Raw genomic sequence first — 21,264 nt, 5'->3', positions numbered from 1 at the left:
TTTGCAACTGGTTTAAAAGTTTTTATTTTTTTTACTTTTGTATTTATGAAACCATTGAGAGTCCAAATAGTTTCATGTTGTATTTAAGCTCTGGATGATAAGACAATATAAACATTAAAGCTTTCACTTGTTTAGCGTGGGTGGTTTGTTTTGCGGCCACAAGAATCTACTTTTAATATTTTAATAGATTTTACTAAGGTAGTCTCAGGAATGTGTTTTTTAAATAATAATTTAGTACAAGGTGTTTGTGCATTAGGTTGTTTGTGTTGATAATGCTCTAAACTATTTTCAATCAAAATCCACTTTATATAATTTTTAAAATGTGTACAAAGCTGATATAATGCCTTTATGATATATCTATATTCTATATTTCAGAGCACACCCGCGGCAAAGGATTTCCAGGGCGCTATGGATCTTCTAGGTGAGAAAAGCTGTTTCTTCTTTCTTTCAGACACCCTGTCTCTGACTAAAGCTTTGTACAGAAATATACAGAAGGAGGGGGAAGACAGGGGTGAGTAGCTGACCAGACTTATTCATTTGTGTTTGTAAATTTCAACTTGAGCTTAATAGGCTTAGCCCTGTAAAAATATTTTTCAATGTCAGGGAAGGAGAAACTAGAAAGCATATGAAAAAATCCCACTTTACCTGCTGGTGTATTAAATACTGTATGCAACATTTTATGTTTTAAATGTAGTTCTGATAACCTTAAAGTAGTATTAAACCCAAACACAAAAATCTATTATATTGCAGCTGATCAATTCTTATGCCGCGTACACACGATCGAATTGCCACAGTACGCCGGACAATTCGATCGCGTGTGGGCTCCAGCCGACTTTTTATCAACATAAAGTCTGGCGGACTTAGAAAGTAGTTTTGACTCAAAATTTGTCCGCCGGACTTGGCTTTCAGCGGACAATCCGTTCGTCAGTGTGCTAGTCCGACGGACTAAGAATGACGCATGCTCTGAAGAAAGTATGAGAAGGAAGCTATTGGCTACTGGCTATTGAACTTCCTTTTTCTAGTCCCGTCATACGTGCTGTACGTAATTGCGTTAGAAATCGCCAGACTTTCGGCGTGTTCGTGTGTGGCCAAGTCCGTTCGTTATAAAGTCTGGATTGTTTGCCGGATTGTTTGCCGGACCAATTTCGCTGGACAATTTGATTGTGTGTTAGATGTATGGGTATATTAGTTTATTTATTTAGGCTTTATTTCTTCTATTTTCATCTGGTTATCCAGCCAGCAAGTCTGTTGTTTTTTCCACAAAATGAACTCTCCAGCAGAATGTATCAGTTTACATGGGTGAAAGAAACCATTTAACACTGACAGGGGTCATTAAAATGTTCAGCGTTTACGTATTTATGCAAAACCTTTATCCCAAAAGGAAAAAAAAAACTGTTCGCTGAAGCTGATTATAAAGTGTGAGCTGTAGTTTGGCTTCAATTTGTTAGTGGCTCTAAATCTGCTAATACATTTAACACTATCCAACCCCCAGACTGACAATGCTGCTGTCTGCTGTGCCTCCTATGCTCATTCCTTAAGAGTTTAACCTCAATAATACAGAACCTGCATGATCACCAGGTGAAAACAGAGGGAAAAAGCCAAAGTAAAGTAAACTGATGCAGCCACGACATCTATGGTAAGTTGCAATATAATACAGTTTTGGTTTTGGGGTTAATACCACTTTAATATACTATAAAAGAAAATATATACAAAAGTACTATGCATTTCCTTTAATGATAGGTCTCTTTTATTATACAAAGAACCTGAAAGCAAAGAGCCTTAAAATCAAGGAGTAGAATCAGAGACTATAACACTATAGGAACAATGACTTTATTTAAAAAAACACATTTAATGCATTTGAAAAATGCCCATGTGAATAAAGCCAGTTACCCGGAAAACTGAATTTGTACTTATTTTTAAATGTTCTATCAAAAGGTGTCCTGCTCCAAGGACTTCAAATGATGCTTTTGTAAAAATAATCTCTTTATTTCTCTTCAAAAAAATATCTGCACAGCATAAAATCTTAAACATTGTGATGTTTAAGCCCACACATCTCATTTTTAAGCTAAACAAGTACTTGTTTGATTTGAAAAAGAACTAATGTGGACTAAAAAAGTTTTCAGATTTTATGCTGTGCCGTTTTTTTTTTTGATGAGAAAATAATAAAAGATCTATTTTACACAAAGTACTATTTGATGTCCTTGGTGCAGGACACCTTTTGACCTTTTGTTGCAATATGTTCTCAATGTAACCCTGTGGATGCTGGTAGGTTGGTGACTACAGCTCAAGGCACTTTATTGAGACTGTTCAGTGTGAACTCCGTGATTCAGTGGATACTCTTTGAAATGGTAAAGAAAAGCCCATATATGGCAATAACAATAATTTGGTGACAAATGTTCACACTTTTTTTTTTTATATACTTACAAGCACACCCAGGAGATTTTTTTTTAAAACTAGAGACTTCATATCCATTATGAAAGCTACTGGTACCCAGTGTTTTTATAAATATTATAGACAGATATTTACATGGGTGAGTAAAATACACATCTGTTGAGAGTTATTAATTTCTATATTCAAAAAGTCATATAAAACAAGTACTTTGAGAAACAATAAACATATTACAGTCTGCGTCAATGGAAAAAATATATATACTGTATAGGGTAGCTAGCAAGGAAACAATACATGCTGATTCTAAACAAATCACAAAATCTATACAGCACCTCGATACTGCATATAATTTGTGATCTTAAAAACAATGCCATAGTGGCTAGCCATTGTATACCAACTGCAAAATTTCCTTAAGCCCTTGTACACACGGTCGGACATTCCAACGGAAAATGTCTGATCGAACCGTGTTGTCGGATAATCCGACCGTGTGTGGGATCCATCAGACTGTTTCCGTCGGAATATCCGACCGACAAAGTTTTAGAGCTGGGCTATAAAATTTTCCAACAACATGATCCGATCGGACTTTGTCCGATCATTTGTAGAAAATTCCGATTGGACAAAGTGCCACGCATACTCAGATCAAATTCCTAGACCAAAGCTATTGGCTTCTAGCCTGAACGTAGTCCCGTCGTAACGAAATAACGTCATCACATTCCGAATGATCGGATTTTCTGACAACTTTGTCCGACCGTGTGTATGCAACACCAGTTTCGGACAAAATCCGTCAGACAAAATCCAACGGATTTGGTTGTCGGAATGTCCGACCGTGTGTACAAGGGCTAAAAGATACTCACACAGATTTGTTACTGTTATTCATACAGGTCACTGCTGCATGACTTAAGACCCTTACACACTAATAGATTTTCTGCAGACTTTTGTCTTCAGAATTACAAAAACCATATAATATAATAATAAGGTCAAACCTTAAGAGTTTCAATTTGTATGCAATCAGGCAGGCCCTTGCACTACATGGTTTTGGTAAGTCTGAAGACAAAAATCTGCAGAAAATCAAATAGTGTGTATGGGGCCTTACTGTACACCGGTGACACTCAAAAGTAATCTTAACAAGCACCACCAACTGACGAATCTATTTCCATTTTCGATGCACAGGGCCAGATTTATACTTGATGATCCTAGGCTTTTAACCACCTCAATTAAAGCCCGTACTAACAAAAAAAAAGGCTGCCATTGCTTCTTCTGAAAATAATAGTTCCCTGAATGACATGCTGATCCTATATCAGCATATTTCCAATATGCTGATATTGGAAATATGCAGATTAGAAGTTTGCACTTGACTCTAACTTTTGCTATATGCATGCTTTTTCAGGGCGAGCAATAAAAAGTACTGAATCAGCCAAGCAGATAGCATTTTCAGTAGGCACACAGCATTTGCAGCGTTTCTATTTTTCCCATTACAAGTTTCCAAATGACCACATCCTAAGTCAATATCCTTACAATGGAGGCAGAAAATCACAAGTACACCCGTTTCACCAAATATTTTGGTTGAGGGGAGGGAAGATTGCTGTGAAATCAGGATAATTACTCATCTGGGGTGTGGGAGAATGGATTACATTAGGTCAGAGGGTAGGCTGTAAGTATAATTGTGATTTCAATAAATGTTTGCTTACTCCTTTATCATTTTCCAGCTTTGTTTTTGGAAAGACTGCACAGTAAAGGAATTAAATATATATTCTCAGGCCCTCAATAGGTAAGTTTAGTGTATCCTTATTTTCTGCAAATACAGCAATTGATAATATAAGGTTTACGCATGCTTTTTGCGAGCAATTCAACTGTTTTGATTATTTTTGGCATTAATTCGCTTATATAGAGGCCTGCAAAATAAGCAATGATGAACAATAACAAGTGATTAAAGTCTTCATATTAGTTAACCATTTTCCGACTGGCTCACGCAGATATCCGTCGGCAAAGTGGCATGGGTGCGCAAAACGATGTATCCTTACGTCATTGCATCATTGACGGCTTGCAAACGCACATGCCCCCCGCGGGAGCGTGCCCGCAGGTTATGTGGACTTGATGTTAAGGCATTTCCCTGTTCTGCCTAGCAACATGACAGGGATCTACTGTTCCCAGTGATCGGGAGCAGTGATCTCTATCATGTTCTAGTGAGCCCAACCCCCTACAGTTAGAACACACTGAGGGAACTAACTTAACCCCTTGATCACCCCGAAAGTGCTTCCCTGCCAGTGACATTTACACAGTAATCTGTGAATTTTTATAGCACCGATCACTGTATAAATGCCAATGGTCCCAAAATAGTCTCAAAAGTGTCCGATCTGTCTGCTGCAATGTCGCAGTCATGATAAAAAATGTAGATCACCTCCATTACTAATAAAAAAATAATAATAAAAATGCCATAAATCTATCCCCTATTTTGTAGATGCGACAACTTTTGTGCAAACCAATCAACATACGCTTATTTCGATTTTTTTACCAAAAATATGTAGAAGAATATACAGGAAGAAATTTTTTTAAATATATTTTTTGGGGATATTTATTATAGCATAAAGTAAAAAAAAATGCTTTGAAAAAATTGTCGCTCTTTTTATGTTTATAGCGCAAAACAAAAAAGAAAAAAAACAGAGGTGATCAAATACTACCAAAAGAAAGCTCTATTTGTGTGAAAAAAAGGACGCCAATTTTGTTTGGGTACAACATCGCACGACCGTGCAATTGTCAGTTAAAGTGATGCCATATGGCAAAAAAGGGCTTGGTCAGGAAGGAGGTAAATCCTTCCAGGGCTGAATTGGTTTATAAGTATCAGACACGCTTGAAAGTTTTTAGAAACATTTATGGACCAAAGCAATTTTTACCTTTTTGCTATGTATGTATACATGCATTTGTTCGGCAATAACTTTGTCATTACTTAAGGAACCAAAATAATACATATATTTATTTCTAGACAAATAAGACTTTTTTTGGTGACATTGTCTTGTGAAAAATGTTTTTTTTAAGCAATCCTGCAATCCATAACAAAATAAAAAAAACACACTTTTTAAAAATTTGATTAGTGTTAGTTTATAATATATATATATAGTGGATAAAAAGTATACATTGTATTTCTTAGTTTGCCCAGTTTAAAATATTTGCTAAAATTATGATTCTGGTACAGAGCATTGCAAAGCTATTTATAATGAACCAAAAATGTTTCCTTTTTTTAATGCACCATAATTAAATGAAATTAAAGAACAAAATAAATTAAAAGAAAGTTTATTTAAGAAAAATAGAAAAAAAAAACAGGAAAATACTTGTTAGGAGGAGGGAAAGAGGAGTTAATTAGGGCTAATTAGGTTAAATTGAGGATAATAAGGACACGTTTTATTACATACAAAATATTTTTTTTTTTACGTTTGTTTTAACAGACATCATATGAAGATCAAAGCTCAATCCTTTGACCTTCAGAAGAATAAAACAGAATACAGGTAGATCCAATAGTAATAATGTTACTTTGGATCTCTTTAACTTGCGTGTTTATAAGCAATGTATCAAACAGTCCTTTTTCTTGTATTAACGCTAGTAACGCAAAGGGTCAAGTGGCAATGGGGCAGATAAACAGGGTGTACAGTACTTGCACGTGTACCAAAATCCTTTTGCTCTCGTTCTCAGAGAGGTAACAGAAAGAAGCCTGTTAATTCAGAGGAGTAAAATAAAGTGCAATAAAATACAATAAAAAAAAATGAACAGTCAGGTTAAAAACTGCAGCAGGTTTAGGGGAACTTGTGTTTTGCGTTTATAATGAACATAGATAAAATCTCTGCCTATTCACTAAAACCAGTCAGCCTCTGTATTGTTGGGTGTTGTACTTAAGTGCTGTATTGAACAAAAAGGCTATGTATACTATATCAAGTAGTCAGAAAACTGTTGAAAACACAATATTGCAACAGTCAGACTAAGGTAAACATCTGGATTCTTTTACAATACTCTATTTAACTGTATATGAACTGGACAAATGACTGAAATATTCAAAAACAATATCTGTACCAGCCTATGAAAAATAACACAAAAAACCGATGTGAGTGTGCAATGTACAGGGATAGGGACAATTGTAGACACTCACTCAGGTTGAACTGGATGGACTGGTGTCTTTATTGAACCTTACTAACTATGAAACTATGAAACATTTGCTTGTATATTAAAAATTTAAGAAATTGTAACAACCACCAACAGCCACCGACAGCTCATAGAATATCTTTTTTTTTAATGTTATGAATTTTTATTACTTTTTTGAAAGTCTCAATTTCTAGTCACAATACAAAAATGGAAAACAAAATAGTTAAAAACGGTATCTCCATTTTTTTGGACAGACAATCAAAGAGAGCATTTCCCTCACTTTGGAGGGGCTTTCTTTCACTTCCTGTTGTTTCTCCAGAATAGGAAGTGTAGAAAAACCTCCGCAATGGGACACAGCCAAAAACGAATAGGGGTTTAACCATCTCCTACACTATACAAAATTAAATCAAACAAATAAAATCTTTAGGGTATTGACACACTTCAAACAGGTGGTAAAAAGTGCAATATAAGAAACAATAACCAAACAAAGCTTACACATATAGACTAAGCCCTTGTACACACGGTCGGACATTCCAACGGAAAATGTCCGATTGGACCGTGTTGTCGGATAATCCGACCATGTGTGGGCTCCATCGGGCTGTTTCCATTGGAATATCCGACCGACAAAGTTTTAGAGCTGGGCTATAAAATTTTCCGACAACATGATCCGATCAGACTTTGTCTGATCGTTTGTAGAGAATTCCGATCGGATAAAGTGCCACACATGCTCAGATCAAATTCTTAGACCAAGGCTATTGGCTACTAGCCTGAATGTAGTCCCGTCGTAAGGAAAAAATGTCATCACGATCAGAACGATCGGATTTTCCAACAACTTTGTCCGACCGTGTGTATGCAACACTAGTTTCGGACAAAATCAACGGATTTTGTTGTCAGAATGTCCGACCGTGTGTACAAGGGCTAACAGTGTGCTATAGGTAATATGGTAAAGCACTGACTGATACACTTGTATAATTATATCTTGTAACATGTTAATAAGATGTTCACATCTGGGGCTTTAAATTTAAATACACATATGAATACATTTTGGAGGATACCGCATTCACAAAATAATATCTTACATCAACTTCAAAAACTGCAACAACAGGGATTGGGATGCAGAAACACGTACAACAATACAGCAAATATTCATTGCAGATGAATAAATGTTTACAATGTAAGCTGATCCTTGAAACTGTATAAGTTAGGGAAAAGTCATTCTGATGGCATGTGTGACCATGCTTTTTAAATACATCACAATTAGCATAAACATATAAATGTGCATTTCTAATATGCATAACAGTAGAACTCAGCTGAATTGAGTTGAAAAACAGGGTGGCCAGGTACTGGTTCACAATGCATAATGCCACACATAGCACCATGTACCAGTATGGATGGCCTTGAAAGCAATGTGCAAACAGTCAATATGCCCAAGCCAGCAAACTGTAAAAGTGCAGTCCTGAATGTCAATCTTGTGTTTCTACAGAAAAGCACAGTAAAATATTTGTGCAGTATTATGAAAAAAAAAATGATGGGAATCTGAAATCTGTATAGGTAACACTGGTCCGAGAAGCACAAAGAAAAGCCACAAGTAGTAGAACCTTAACATCTGATAAATTATTCAATGTCTTTATGTAGAGTGCGGCTGTCAGACTGACTACATCTAGCAGAGGAGAAGTTGACAAAATGCATGGAGGTTGTCTTTATACTTTTGAAACAAGCTTCCATCAGGAACATATTTTCTGAACCACTAAGGCCCCAATTAAACAGAAAGCCCACAGTCTGCCCACTAGAGTATATGTACAGCCTGATTCATACATAAAAATGCCACAGCCAAGTACAATAGCTGCACGCAACAGGCTTTCCTTGGCTCATGGTGTGGTTTCTTTTATTTTTTTTCATTCTTTTTTTAAGCCATTCCAGCTATTTCTCTATGTTCAACCAGAGTTTCATAAAAGATCAGTAAAACATGGTTAAGGTGGTGGAAATAAAAACCAAATGGAAATATGCTACATTAAACAAGAAACAAATATTTGTCATTTTTTTATAATCACTTTTAGCGTAAAACAAATGTCTATACATATTCAAAATATACAAGTACACCTCCCTCAGTTCTGATGCTTTATGTATGCAAAAACACTTATGCAAATATTAGACACTAATAACTCTATTGCATTCAACAAACTGATCTTCTTCTAAGTGAGTAATTACTTTTTCAGTAAACAGGTTGCCTACTGTTATCCTTGTGCTCATACATTCAGTGCAATTTAAAGCAAGATAGATAACGCAAGCAGCGCAGCTTGTAAAACTCAGCAAGAACACTGTAAGTAGTAAAGACTTGACTTACGTAGTCATGGAAAGCCTTGGCTTCACTAGAATGTTCACAGGTCTCTCGTCTATCAGGTGCTGCACAGTACAAATCCCAAAATACACTGAAAAGGAAAAGAAAACACAATTAAATAAGGAAAAAACAGGAAATGTAAAAAGTAAGCTACTGACAAAAGGCATAATCAATTGCTATAGCAAGGGCAGAATCAAAAATGCTTATTTCAATCTACCTTCCAACTATATCAAACCCTTTGAGTTACTGCATGCTAAATATAAACAAGCACAATTGGACTACTTCCCGTGTTTACATACATAGTCCCTTTCCATGTGAGCCCCCCCCCCCTTCCTTCAACCATTAAAAATTTCTCCCCTATATATCACCCCTATACACTCATTTCTTAATGACATCATGAATCATCTGAAAGGAATATATTTTATAACACATTAAATGGGAGTAAGGATACCTTTTAGACCAACACCATGCATGAAGAGGAAACAGAACTGGGCAAAATCTTCAATGAATCAGCTTTTTCAACTATGCACAGGGTACCTGTGACAGACCTAGCCAGGACAGAGGCTTTTTTGGAGGGGACTTAATGTTAGCCTTTTGCCCACCAATCATGGGCCCTGGCATTTGGGGGAACGGTGCTCTTTGTGAGAAGGTTTTCTTGGATTTGCCCAAAGACTATTCTTGGTTGTTAATTCTGAACAGTAGATGGTCATTGAAAGAACTGATCACATTGACCTCCAGAGATTGACTGTCTGGTCACCTAGGCTGCCTTAAGTGCTGTCTTAATTAACATGTTAATTATGTAATTGTCTTTTAAGTTGTTGCTATAGGGGAGGGGGAGTATCCATGAGCAGCCCTACCTAATTATCTAACCCCTTGTGTTAAAAGTGTATAAAAAGACTGTATTCTGGTTCTAATAAAGAGTCCATGTCAGCAGTGAAACAAGTCTTGTCTTGTTTTGTGCTTGGGAGCAGTTGGAATATCTGATATCTATATTCAGACTGGGAGGAAGTGGTATATGACGAAAGCACTCAAGTGGAGTGTAGGGACGTTTTGTCACAGCACCCCACTGTACTTACTACTGGGAGCTTACCAGAAAGTGGTACCTTACCCCCCGATAAACTCTCTACATTTTACTCATTGCAATCTCCTAAATGTTGGAGCCTTTGCAAAAATAATCATTCCCTTTTTCATGTACTATGGCAGTTTAAATCAGCTCATACTGGAACCAAGTTTTCCACATGTCTTTTGATATCATAAGAATACAGATGTCACTTGATCGTGTGCTTCCACTGTTGCACCTAGGAATTGAATAGCTCCCAACAGTAGATCTGTCATCATCCACCTACTTTCGGCAGCAAAACGTAATATTGTTAGAACTCTCTATCCCAACCTAGCATAGTAAACAATATCGAAATTATCAATGCAAAATGGAAAGGATAATTGCATTAAACAATTCATCCTATTTAAAATATATATTTCCTGTGCAATCCAAGATGTAAAGTTTGAGAATGAGGACTTGTGTATGTTCTACCCTTTAACCCCAGTTCTGGGAGAGTGTTCATGGCTGTCTTCTCCTGGGGCAGGCATTGGGTGCGCTTTATGACCATTGTGTCCTTTGGACACAGCTAATCACAGATCATGGTAAAGGGTCAAGCACAGCAGCCCCTTACTGTGTGATCAGCTGTGTCCAATCACAGTCAGTCACACGTAAACAGACTTGCCAGTTATTGGAATTCCTTTCCTCACAACTCTGTGTAGGCAAGGCTGACAGGGCACAGTAAGTGCCCTGATCATCAGTGCAACCCCAACAGTGCCAATTAGCCATTAGTGTCACTTAGCAGTGCTCACCAGTGCCGCTTCATCAGCGCAGCCTCATCAGTGCCTCCTCGTCAGCGCCCATCAGTGCAGCCTCTTAAGTACCCATCAGTGCAACCTCATCAGTGTCCATCAGTACATATTAGTGAAGAAGAAATATTACTTTATAGCAAATGTTTATGACAGAAACTAACAAAACCTTTTTTTTTCCCAAAAATTTTTTGTCATTTTTTGTTTGTTTAGCAAAAAATAAAAACCCACTGGTGATTAAATACCACCGAAAGAAAGAAATATCTGTCTCAAAAAATGATAAAAATGTAATTTGGGTACAGTGTTGGATGGCCACGCAATTGTCATTCAAAATGTGACAGCGCTGAAAATCTGAAAATTTGGCCTGGACAGGAAGGGGGTGAAAGTGTCTGGTATTGAAGTATCATTTGATCATCATCATGACAACTTCCTCCGACTGTGTATATGCAACAGTTTTGGACAAAATCCGTCAGACAAAATCCGACGGATTTGGTTGTCGGAATCTCCAATTGTGTGTACAAGGGCTAAGTCTAAGGCAGGCCATACATTATGCAATTTGCTTTCCTTCAACCATAGGTTGAAAGAAAGTAAATTGCTGGATTTCCCCATCAACGCAGTCAGTGTTGATGAGGGAATCCCTCCCACGGAGCTATTGTATTTTGACAGTGGGAAGTTTCCCAGTCGACACAATACAATGGTCACTGCTGGCACCCATAGCACATATCGAATGTAAAAAGTAACAGGCTGGTTGTACTGAAGGCGATTGCTAGATCGTCTTCAATACAACCAGCCTGTCCATACATGGAACACAATTCGGCCAGGTCCTGCTGATCTGGCCCAATTTTTATCCATCTATGGCTAGCTTAATCTTGTTACATATTACACTGGATCAATGTTCTAGGAAATGGTCTAGGAAGATCTGATACCATACCAGATAACATCAGATAGATATCAGAACTCAGAATTTTAAATAACTATACGATAACAATTAACTAAGCAAGACTACATTATGTTAACCATTAAGGTTGACAAAAAACTGATGAGCACATCAAGCTTGTCCACATCCATACACATGTAGCCTATACTGCAGCATAAAATAAGAATCACACGCACAGTGTCGATTTACTAAGTTGAATAGGAATGATAGTTCTTAGTGTAACCGAGCTGGTAAGTTTTTAGTCTGGTCACCATAAATGCCCTAAACTCCATACAAAGAATGATATGGACAAGCAACAAAGCAATCTGGAGAGTATATTCTATGTACAAGTGCAAGCGTACTGTATATGGCAGCAAAGGTGTTATTTTCTGAAGTTAGGAGATAAGATAAAAAAAACAAAAGTCACTTTTTATATGGGGAGTTCAGTAAAATGTGGTCTACATATATGTCAAGATATCAGTCTAGCCTTGGTTTTCAGATGGAAAGCAAACTGAGATAATATATGGAAGTTGGAGTATTAGCCATGATGGAAAAAGTTAATAACGGAAATGTGTAGAAATTAGTTACTTGATTCCTTTTCCATTACAGTGAGCTTTGGTGCCCTGGTGTCCTGTAGGTCCAGCGTGAAAATGAGCATAAATTCCAAAGTCTATAAGGGCAAGGTGATGCTTATGGTTTTGATGGTATTGGTTACTTTCAAAAGCCTTCAGCTTCCAATATGTTTATATCTTCTTTCTTCTGAGGTTGATAATAAGAATGAACAGCTATTTACTTGGTAGTTTAAGGTAAATGGAAAGTCAAACAGCACCTAACCTGAACTCTATGAAAAACTGCTGTGTCTGGTTACGTTTCTCCGCTTAGGGGGTGTGTGAAACAGCCCTATACAGTGCAATACTCTCCTCATGAAGGTTCTAGTCCACATGTTGGCACTTTTTACATGGCTCTTTGATCTTATACTTTAAATAGTTAATTCCTGTTGTGCAATCATCCAGTGTCTCCATTTCAACAGCATCATCACTCTGGTCTATCTGATCTTCTTCTAGCTGCCTATCCTCCAAATTATGAGGATTCAATTTGGGGGTGTGTTAAATCATTTCCATGCCAAAAAATACCAGATTCCTGTATATTGTCAACCACTGACATTCCAAGTAGTATTAAAACTAGAACAAAAAGACAGAAATGAACAAACTCCCTTCTGGTGGAGCACTGATTGTGCAGCATTGATGTGTAGTTTTTGGCTGATATATCATGATAGATAAACCAAACAACAGGTTCCCACATTATAGTATGACCTACTGCCAGACATGTTATCATAGCTAGCATTACAATAGAATTAATAGTATTAAGAGGAAACTTATAGGCACTATCTACATTCCCACCCCAATAAAGTATGTGCAAACCCAATCACTAAGATAATATTTACTGTATAAAACAATTTATAACATGGTATTGTAATTTCAGAAATTGTTTCTGTATTTGTAAATATGTATTTTTCTTTAAAAAAAATCACTTGGTGATATTGTTATGAAGGAACTTCCTGTTATAGGGTAATAAATAGAGTGATAGGGTGATAAATACTCTGTCTCCTTTTTGTGCTTCTGCACTGCCGCACAAGCTTTCTATAGACAAGTAGCTGTTTGAACACTCAGTATGCAGGCATGGTCCACTGTAGTTACCATTGATTACCATTTTTGAGCTCCCCCACTCCAACATACAGAAATGCAAATGCTTATAGTGGGGGTACCTACCTTCGAAAACATTGATTGCACTATCACGGAGTGAGATCAATAATTCTAGGACCATTAGTCACAGTTAACTCGAAATTGATGACCTGTAAGGGGTTTTATGTCACCTATGAAAATATTGAGTGCTTGAGTTTGTCGCTGTTTCACAGGTACATGCAATTTTAAGTTTTGACATGCTGGGTATATATAGTTTATATTTTACCGAAAACTTGGGTAATTTATTTATGCATCCTAAAATTAACCTTAGTGATTTATTTTCTCCAATTTTGTGTTTCCTAAACTGTCACGCTAATATCATGCAACATAAAAAAATGGAACTACAACTATTTTGATTCTTATATGGTTTTTGCTTTCGGAAAATATATAATGTGTGGGGGGTTTATGTAATTGTCAGGCCTACAATGATTTTTTAAACATGTGTGCCAAAAAATAAAATAAAATGGTTCTGATAGCAAAAGGGTTAAATTGGAACACACAGCCTTCACATCAGATTCCACTAAGAATCTGTAGAAGAGTAAAACATACCATATTTTTCTGTGCCAAATAACCTTGCACATTGTGCAAATTAGGCCCTAATTAGAAGAATGATCTGCAGCAGCAAGACAGATGCCTTACCCTTTGGCTCTTGCAAATAATCAGAAATTTGTATACATTACATTTTTTTCCCCAGAAATACTCACAGACTCAGTATTACATGCAAAGCGCAATCTGCTGCGGGAAAAAAGTCCCTGGCCCTTTTCAAAAATGTACCGGCTAAAATAGATAGTGCTTTTCAATAGAAAATAGAAAACTATGTTAAATGGACGGTAGTGGTTTCTGTAAAACTGAAAACGCTGCGTGCAGTGTGAATGTAGGGTTAGTGGTGTATCAGGTGTGAAAATAGGAGTCATGACTAGGTATGTGACTATATGTCACTGTTCAATAAACACTAGGATCAAGTTCACTGTTACAATGATGTGATTCTCTTAGAGAAGAAAATTTGTAAATTGACTCATCCAAACTACTATGCAGACTGTTGCAGCCCCATCTCAGCCATCTGCATGAATACTGAGTATAGTGACCACTCATTCAGTGTACATGACCCATGGAGGCCTCTGCAAGGGAAATTGCCACCCACCTCTGAGATTTTTTGAAATAGGCATTTTTCAGGGGAATTTACTAGGACCAAAGCAGATGGAATCTGGAAGAACTGCATGGCAACCAATGACTTTCTAGCTTTCATTTGAAAGCTTATCTGAGCAAGCTAAGGACAGAAGCTTACTGGTTACTGTACAAAGCTGTTCAATGTCTGTCTGGTCTAGTTTTAGTAAACTCCTCTTAATGTATTTAATACATTATTTGCATGTCAATGGTCCTCATCTGCCCATTTTGTCTGGGGGGAGCTTCACCCTCCATAATGTTAGAGCTGATGATCTGCTTTCAAATGTATAGATTATACTAACTGTCACTGTCAGCTGCTCTCACCTGCTTCCTCCATTCTGGAGGGCTTTTGTATTCCAAGATGCAGACTGCAATGTTACATGCAAGGTAAGACCCAGGTTCTCTGGCAGGAAGAAAAGGATGGCAGGCTGGTGTGGTTAGACATCTGGACATAGAGCAGATGGGCGGGGACAAACAAATAAGCCTCTGATGTCATGTACAATGTTCCTCTGTGAATTAAAAAATGCAGGAAGGGACCTGGCGCTGTATGTCAGATTCCTAGCCACAGAAGACTGAGCGAATCAAATGGTGATTCAAGGACAAGTAGTGCCATGCCACCAGACATAAGCAAACACAGTCCCAGTGAAAAAAAAGAGGAGGGAAACCCCATACACATATAAACCATGCATAGGCATGCACAAAGGGGGTGCAAGGTGTGCCTAGGCACACCCTAATCACCCTGTGTGGAGCAGATTCCCCCTGTTTAAACCCCTGATATTTCACCAAGGCCTCCTAACAGGGCTCCTAAAAAATAATAAAAAAATTTAAATAATACTAATAAAATGTATTGACACCATCCACTGCCCTACTGACACCAATCTCTGCCCTACTGACACTGGACACTGCTCCGTCAGTACAGGCATACCCCACTTTTAAGTACACAACGGGGTTTATTTACTGAAGCTGGAAAGTGCAAAATCAGGCTCACTTCTACATAGAAACCAATGAGCTTCCAGAGTTTTATTACCAAAGCTTAATTGAACAAGCTGGGGTTAGAAGCTCATTGATTTCTATGTAGAAGTGAGTGATTTTTCACTTTCCAGCTTTGGTAAATAAACCACAGTGTGTACTTAAAAGTGGGGTATGCCTGTATATATACACATGCACACGCCCACATGTATTTGAGCTTTGAGGTGAGCTCCCTATTGAAATAGCCAATATAATAAGTATATATAATAACCATAACCAATGAATCTTTAGAGAACAAGGATGGGGACAGACAAAAAATAATTTTTATTTTTTGCGCTATAAACAAAAAAAACCCGACAATTTTGAAAAAAATGTTATTTTTTGACATTTTGTGAAAATGTAATATCCCCAAAAAATATATGAAAAAAACTTATTTTTTCCACAGTTTAGGCCTATATGGTCTAAAGGGTACATGCATTAGCCCCATGTATCTCTACCCGACACAGAAGGGCCCCAGCCTTTTTTATATATGCTGGGGCCTTTGTTTTGTCCTCCAGGAAGTGGTTTTATCCACTCCTGGAGGTACCCTGTGTCTGTGTTTTTTTGTCCTCAACAATTAAGTATCATTCTTTTATTTTGAATCCTGGCTTTATTTTTCACATCGCTATTTAGCGATGGGTTTTCAGTCGCTCTTTCGGTGCCCCACATGTACATATATATTTTTATTTAATATATTTTTCCATCCTTTATGGCCACCTTTTAGTTGCCCTATTTCCATCTAGGGGTTCAACTGTTTTGGCCTAGATAATACCTATAAGCCATCCACCCCTTTTTCGTAATATTTACGAAGATGGGATGTTGCACAACTCGGAGGTGGCATTACGCTGGATTCATTCTAAGCTGTGATGCATTTCCATATGGTATTTACCTCCTCTTTGCATTTTTTACCATCCATGACCCCTTCACGTCTCCCTGGATTTGTACATCCAGGGGACAGGATTTATGTGGTTCCTGCGTCACGTCTGGACCGCCTTTTGTGTGGCTGGACGTAATGCAGAGTATGTCCTAGTGATGCTAATGATGAAGTGGCGTGCTGGGACGGGCTGCGTCATCACGCGTTACATCCGGTTCGCATTCCTTCCTGCCGGAGGTGCTGCCTAACATACCAGTGATGTGCGAATGATGACGTGGAACGCTATGACGTGCCGCGTCATCACGCACCACGTGGGGCATCAGTATGATGCCTGGAACATTACATAAAAGGAAGCCAAGGACGGCAAATGGCGCCATTCCCGCACCACAACAACATAGTTTTAGTACTTTCTACGGAGGAAAATCTATTGGGTGACCATTTCTGGAGGAATTTTCTGTACACAGGGTAAGCTCCTTCCATTTGTTACTTAGGGGGGCAGACTTTATATTTATACTCATTGGTGTAGTTTGAGAAAACCCTCTATTTTAGGTCACCGGATAATAGGATTAATTTTCCACACAGTACCTCTGTTTTCAAGTGCCATTTTTTTGATTATTTATATCCGGCCTTCCTGTATGAGATACATGGAAAGTTTCTGCTTTCACTGTGCCTGCCAAGGATAGGAGCCCTCCCTTTTGAACATCGTGGGGAATGCGTTTGCCATTTGTAATCTGTTTAAGTAAGTTATTTTGCAGTTAAAATGGGATCTGTTCAAAATATTGTAACGCTGTATGTACTAAATTAATTTTTTGATCTATTATAGAGAATGATACAATATCCCTGATGAAGAATGTATTAATAATAACTATTTGAAACGCATTGGATGAACCGCTTCCTTTCATCACCACCAGCTGATATGCATCAGATTCTTATGAATTTCTATGGATTGTTAATATATGTATATTAATATTTTGTAAAATAAATACATTTTTTATATAAATTTTTATTTTGCCTTAAAAATCCCATTATTAGAGATTTTTTTATTTCTTATTTACGATAGGGATGATGGCAACTACATGTCCACTGACATGAGTTATTTTTCAGTTTAGACCAATATGTATTCTTCTACATATTTTTGATTGAATTGTGCAAAAGTTATAGCGTCTACAAAATAGGGGATAGATTTATGACATTTTTATTATGATTTCTTTTTTTTTTACTAGTAATGGCACCGATCTGCGATTTTTATCGGGACTGCGACATTATAGCAGACACTTTTGACACTATTTTGGGACTGGTGTCATTTATACAGTGATCAGTGCTATAAAAATGCACTGGTTACTGTGTAAATGACACTGGCAGGGAAGGGGTTAAACACTAGGGGCAATCACGAGGTTAAATGTGTTCCCTCAGTGTGTTCTAACTGTAGAACATGACAGAGATCACTTCTCCCGATGACAGGGAGCAGGGGATCCTCCTCAATCTTGATGATGCTAGCCTCCAAGAATCTTTTTGGTTTATGGCACCACCACCCAAGGCCCAATTTTTCTGCCCCTGTTTAACAGGGGCATGCAATTAACATTTTTGATATAATATTTCACAGCAGGGCCCGTTCCTGTGCCCAACAAGAGTATCTGTGAGGGGTTACAGTGTTGTGGCACCACCACCACCACCCAAGATCCATTTTTTCTGCCCCTATTTAACAGGGGAATGCAATTACAATTTTTCATATAATATTTCACAGCAGGGCCCTTTCCTGCACCCAACAAGAGTATCTGTGAGGGATTACAGTGTTCTGGTGCCACCAAAACCAAAGGCCAAATTTTTCTGCCCCTATTTAACAGGGCCATGTAATTTTTTGATGTAATATTTCACAGCAGGGCCCGTTCCTGTGTCCAACAAGAGTAACTGTCAGTGACACGCTGCCCACATTAGATGTGTGCCAATGCGCATGCACGAATCATGGGCATTGCACATGGATATAGTGGCCTATAAAGATGCCTCAGGGGCGCTGGATCTTTGCTGTTTGATCTGCAGCTGTCCCCTGAAATCCTGACTCTGTGCCTGTATCCTGTTCCAGTAGTGACCTGGCTTCTTGACCATGCTGCTATCTCCAGTCCTCCAGTCCAAACCTTTGGCTTGTTTGACCCTGCTTCCTCCTGTCTGCCAGCCTGATTACCTGTTGCCAAACCCAGCCTGGACTCTGACTACTCTCTGCCTGCTTTTTATGCTGACTGCTCTCCTGTGTATGACCTGGCTTGTCTGACCCTGCTCCAGCCTGCTGTTCTGCATCCGATGCCCTGTATCCGCATACCTGCACCTGCTGACCTGCATCTGCTGCCCTGCATCCACAGCATACCTACACCTGCTGCCCAGTATCCACTGCCCTTCATTCGCAGCATACCTGCACCTGCTGTCCTGCATCCTCTGCCCTGCATCTGCAACATTCCTGCACCAGATGTTCTGTCTTCTCATTTGGCACCACCTCTTTCAGCTAAGAGAACTCTGCAGGCATTCTTACCTCACCGTGCTCCTACAACCACTGTCTCAACTCCAGTGGTCTCCGAGCTGGGTTTGTATGAGAGGCCCCCCTCTGCATCTCAGGTTCACTTCTAAGGTACATGACAGTAACTGTGATGGGTTACAATGTTCTGGCACCACAAACATCTAAGCCTTGAAAATAAGTCTTAAAAATTAGCATTTTTGATTTTTTACGTTTACGTCCCATAGACTTTAACAGTATTTGCACACATTTTTTACATGTTTGCATTTTCTGCTGCAAACCGAACCAGGGGGTGTTCAGCTAATTTCTAATCCCCAGACAGACTGGCCTGACCTGTATAGTGGAGACAGAACACCAGTGTACTAAATGAACTGGGAAAACCTGCACTCATTGGTTTCATAAAGAGATTTCTATCTCCAATACCTGGTGTGACTCTGCCAGCAGCTGTAGAAAATCTCCCAATTCAAGTGGAAAATATATCAGAGAGGAAAAGTACATCCATTCTCCCAAGGGCACTAACGGTAACCTCAGCAAGTGTGAGATGTAAATCTCTAGGGGACTGGCCTTCATTTTCTATGTCCTATTCTCCTGTAGGAGAAAGTATAACTCTTGGTTGCTTATTAACCATAAAGTTGTGTTCTTCAAAGGGTAATAGAAAAGATAGATTTGGTAACAGCATAGGTGTTGTTAGATGAGGAGATGGATTGCTAACCGTACCACCTATTCAGCTTTAGGGCACTACATAATGTCCCTGTTTTCTAATATCATAATAAAATTGTTAATCCAATATTAACATGATATCTGAATAATTTATATAGCTATTTTGCACAACACAAAGAGAGGAAAAAACATGATGCTGGTCATTTGTTTTGGGTGTATGCACAGAGTATCAGGCTTAAAGTGATACTAAACTCACAACAGTAAAATCAGTCTGTATATGCAGTAAAGCATACTTGTTATACTCACTGTGAAACCTAAGGGGTTAATCCTTTGCATTGTGTATAAAGGCTGTGTGATCCTGTTTCTCTGATCCTCCTCTTCCTTAACTGACTCCAATTCATCTTGTGATAGAACAGAGCATTAGGAGTCAGGCTGCACATGCTCAGTTTGGTGTGTATTGTTAGAGAGTTTTTTTTTTTTCTTGGAAGAGTACCATGTAATCAGCATAGGGCCAATCTGCACTGTCCAGACAGAGGATTAGGGGAGAATGAAAACTCCTCCTACAAGCTTTAAGCAGAGACTGATACAAGTCACAAGATTGCTATATACTGCTGATGAGAAAAGGTATTTAGCAGTTTATATTTACTAAAATGATGCAAGGCTTTGGGTTTAGTAACACTTTAAAATATCCAATTTTGTTATATTATTTAATTAACCAGTACAGAGAAACTTTGAATGCATGTTGCATCATATTACCACAGTTAGTATATTTAGTAGTATAACATGTATAACACAACAGGTATGACACATTCAGGCATGACACATTCAAACTGCATACTAGTTTACTGAGTAAGCATGTTTTGGAAAAATATCAGTATAATTAATAGTATATTTTTTTCAGATAAACCTTCAAATATGGCTTTTGATCATAACAACAGCATAACATACACACTTAAATGTCACCTGTGGAACTTTTAGGGTGGAACATGTAACATGTTCCAGCTCCTGCATCTTCTCCCTCCGTTCCTTCCCCCTTTCATGACAGTGGGCAGGGGTTCCGCTCACCTCACCTGATGTCACTCTTTGAAAGTGGTACAGCTGTTCAGGGCTTTATTCACACACACTTTGACAATCTCTTACCTATTAGCTTTAAAACCCTATTGATTTTAGTAGGATTTGCATTAAAGTTTGAAATTTTCAAGTTTCACCAAAAGTACTCTCAAACAACACCAAGCAGATTTGTTTATCAATAACCACCAGCAAAAACAGAAGGTAAATCTCCCCAGCAGGAACACACATAGCAACAGAAACCTTTTCTTATCTATCTAAAAAAAAAGTTTTGACTGCACATAAAGTTTAAATATTGGAAAAGATCTATATATACATAAACAGGGTCAGATCAGAAACATTTGTTGTAATAAGCCATGGACCAGAGAAATCCAGTCAGACTACATTATAGGTTTTATATTCTACAAAGAGCATTTTTTCAATAGAATCATTGATTATACTACCAGTCAAAAGTTCCACCCCCACTTTTCCAGTTTTTGAGATTTAAACAGTTCAAGCCCAGTGAATAACCTGAAATGGTACAACGGTAAGTGGTAAACTGCCAGAGATGAAAATAAAAGTTTAAGGTAACAAAAACTGAAAATAAAGTACATTTCAAAGTTATACAAAAGGGATTTTTTTCAGGGAAGA

At 38.0% G+C, this 21,264-nt stretch overlaps 1 protein-coding gene across 5 annotated transcripts in view; it reads right to left on the bottom strand.

The window, feature by feature from the left end:
* Nucleotides 1–21,264, bottom strand: part of SSBP4 (single stranded DNA binding protein 4) — a 660,119-nt gene that overhangs the window by 449,608 nt on the left and 189,247 nt on the right. For all 5 annotated transcript variants that reach the window (XM_077475913.1, XM_077475915.1, XM_077475911.1 and 2 more), the window contains one exon: nt 8,861–8,945. In XM_077475913.1, coding sequence (XP_077332039.1) covers nt 8,861–8,945 — 85 coding nt within the window. The remainder of the gene's footprint in view (nt 1–8,860; nt 8,946–21,264) is intronic.

This window comes from Lithobates pipiens, unplaced genomic scaffold, assembly GCF_037356315.1.
Source record: "Lithobates pipiens isolate NorthernLeopardFrog02 unplaced genomic scaffold, aLitPip1_a1.2 Scaffold_13, whole genome shotgun sequence".
In the NCBI taxonomy this organism is placed as follows: Eukaryota; Metazoa; Chordata; class Amphibia; order Anura; family Ranidae; genus Lithobates; species Lithobates pipiens.
This window is presented reverse-complemented; position numbering and strand designations above follow the sequence as displayed.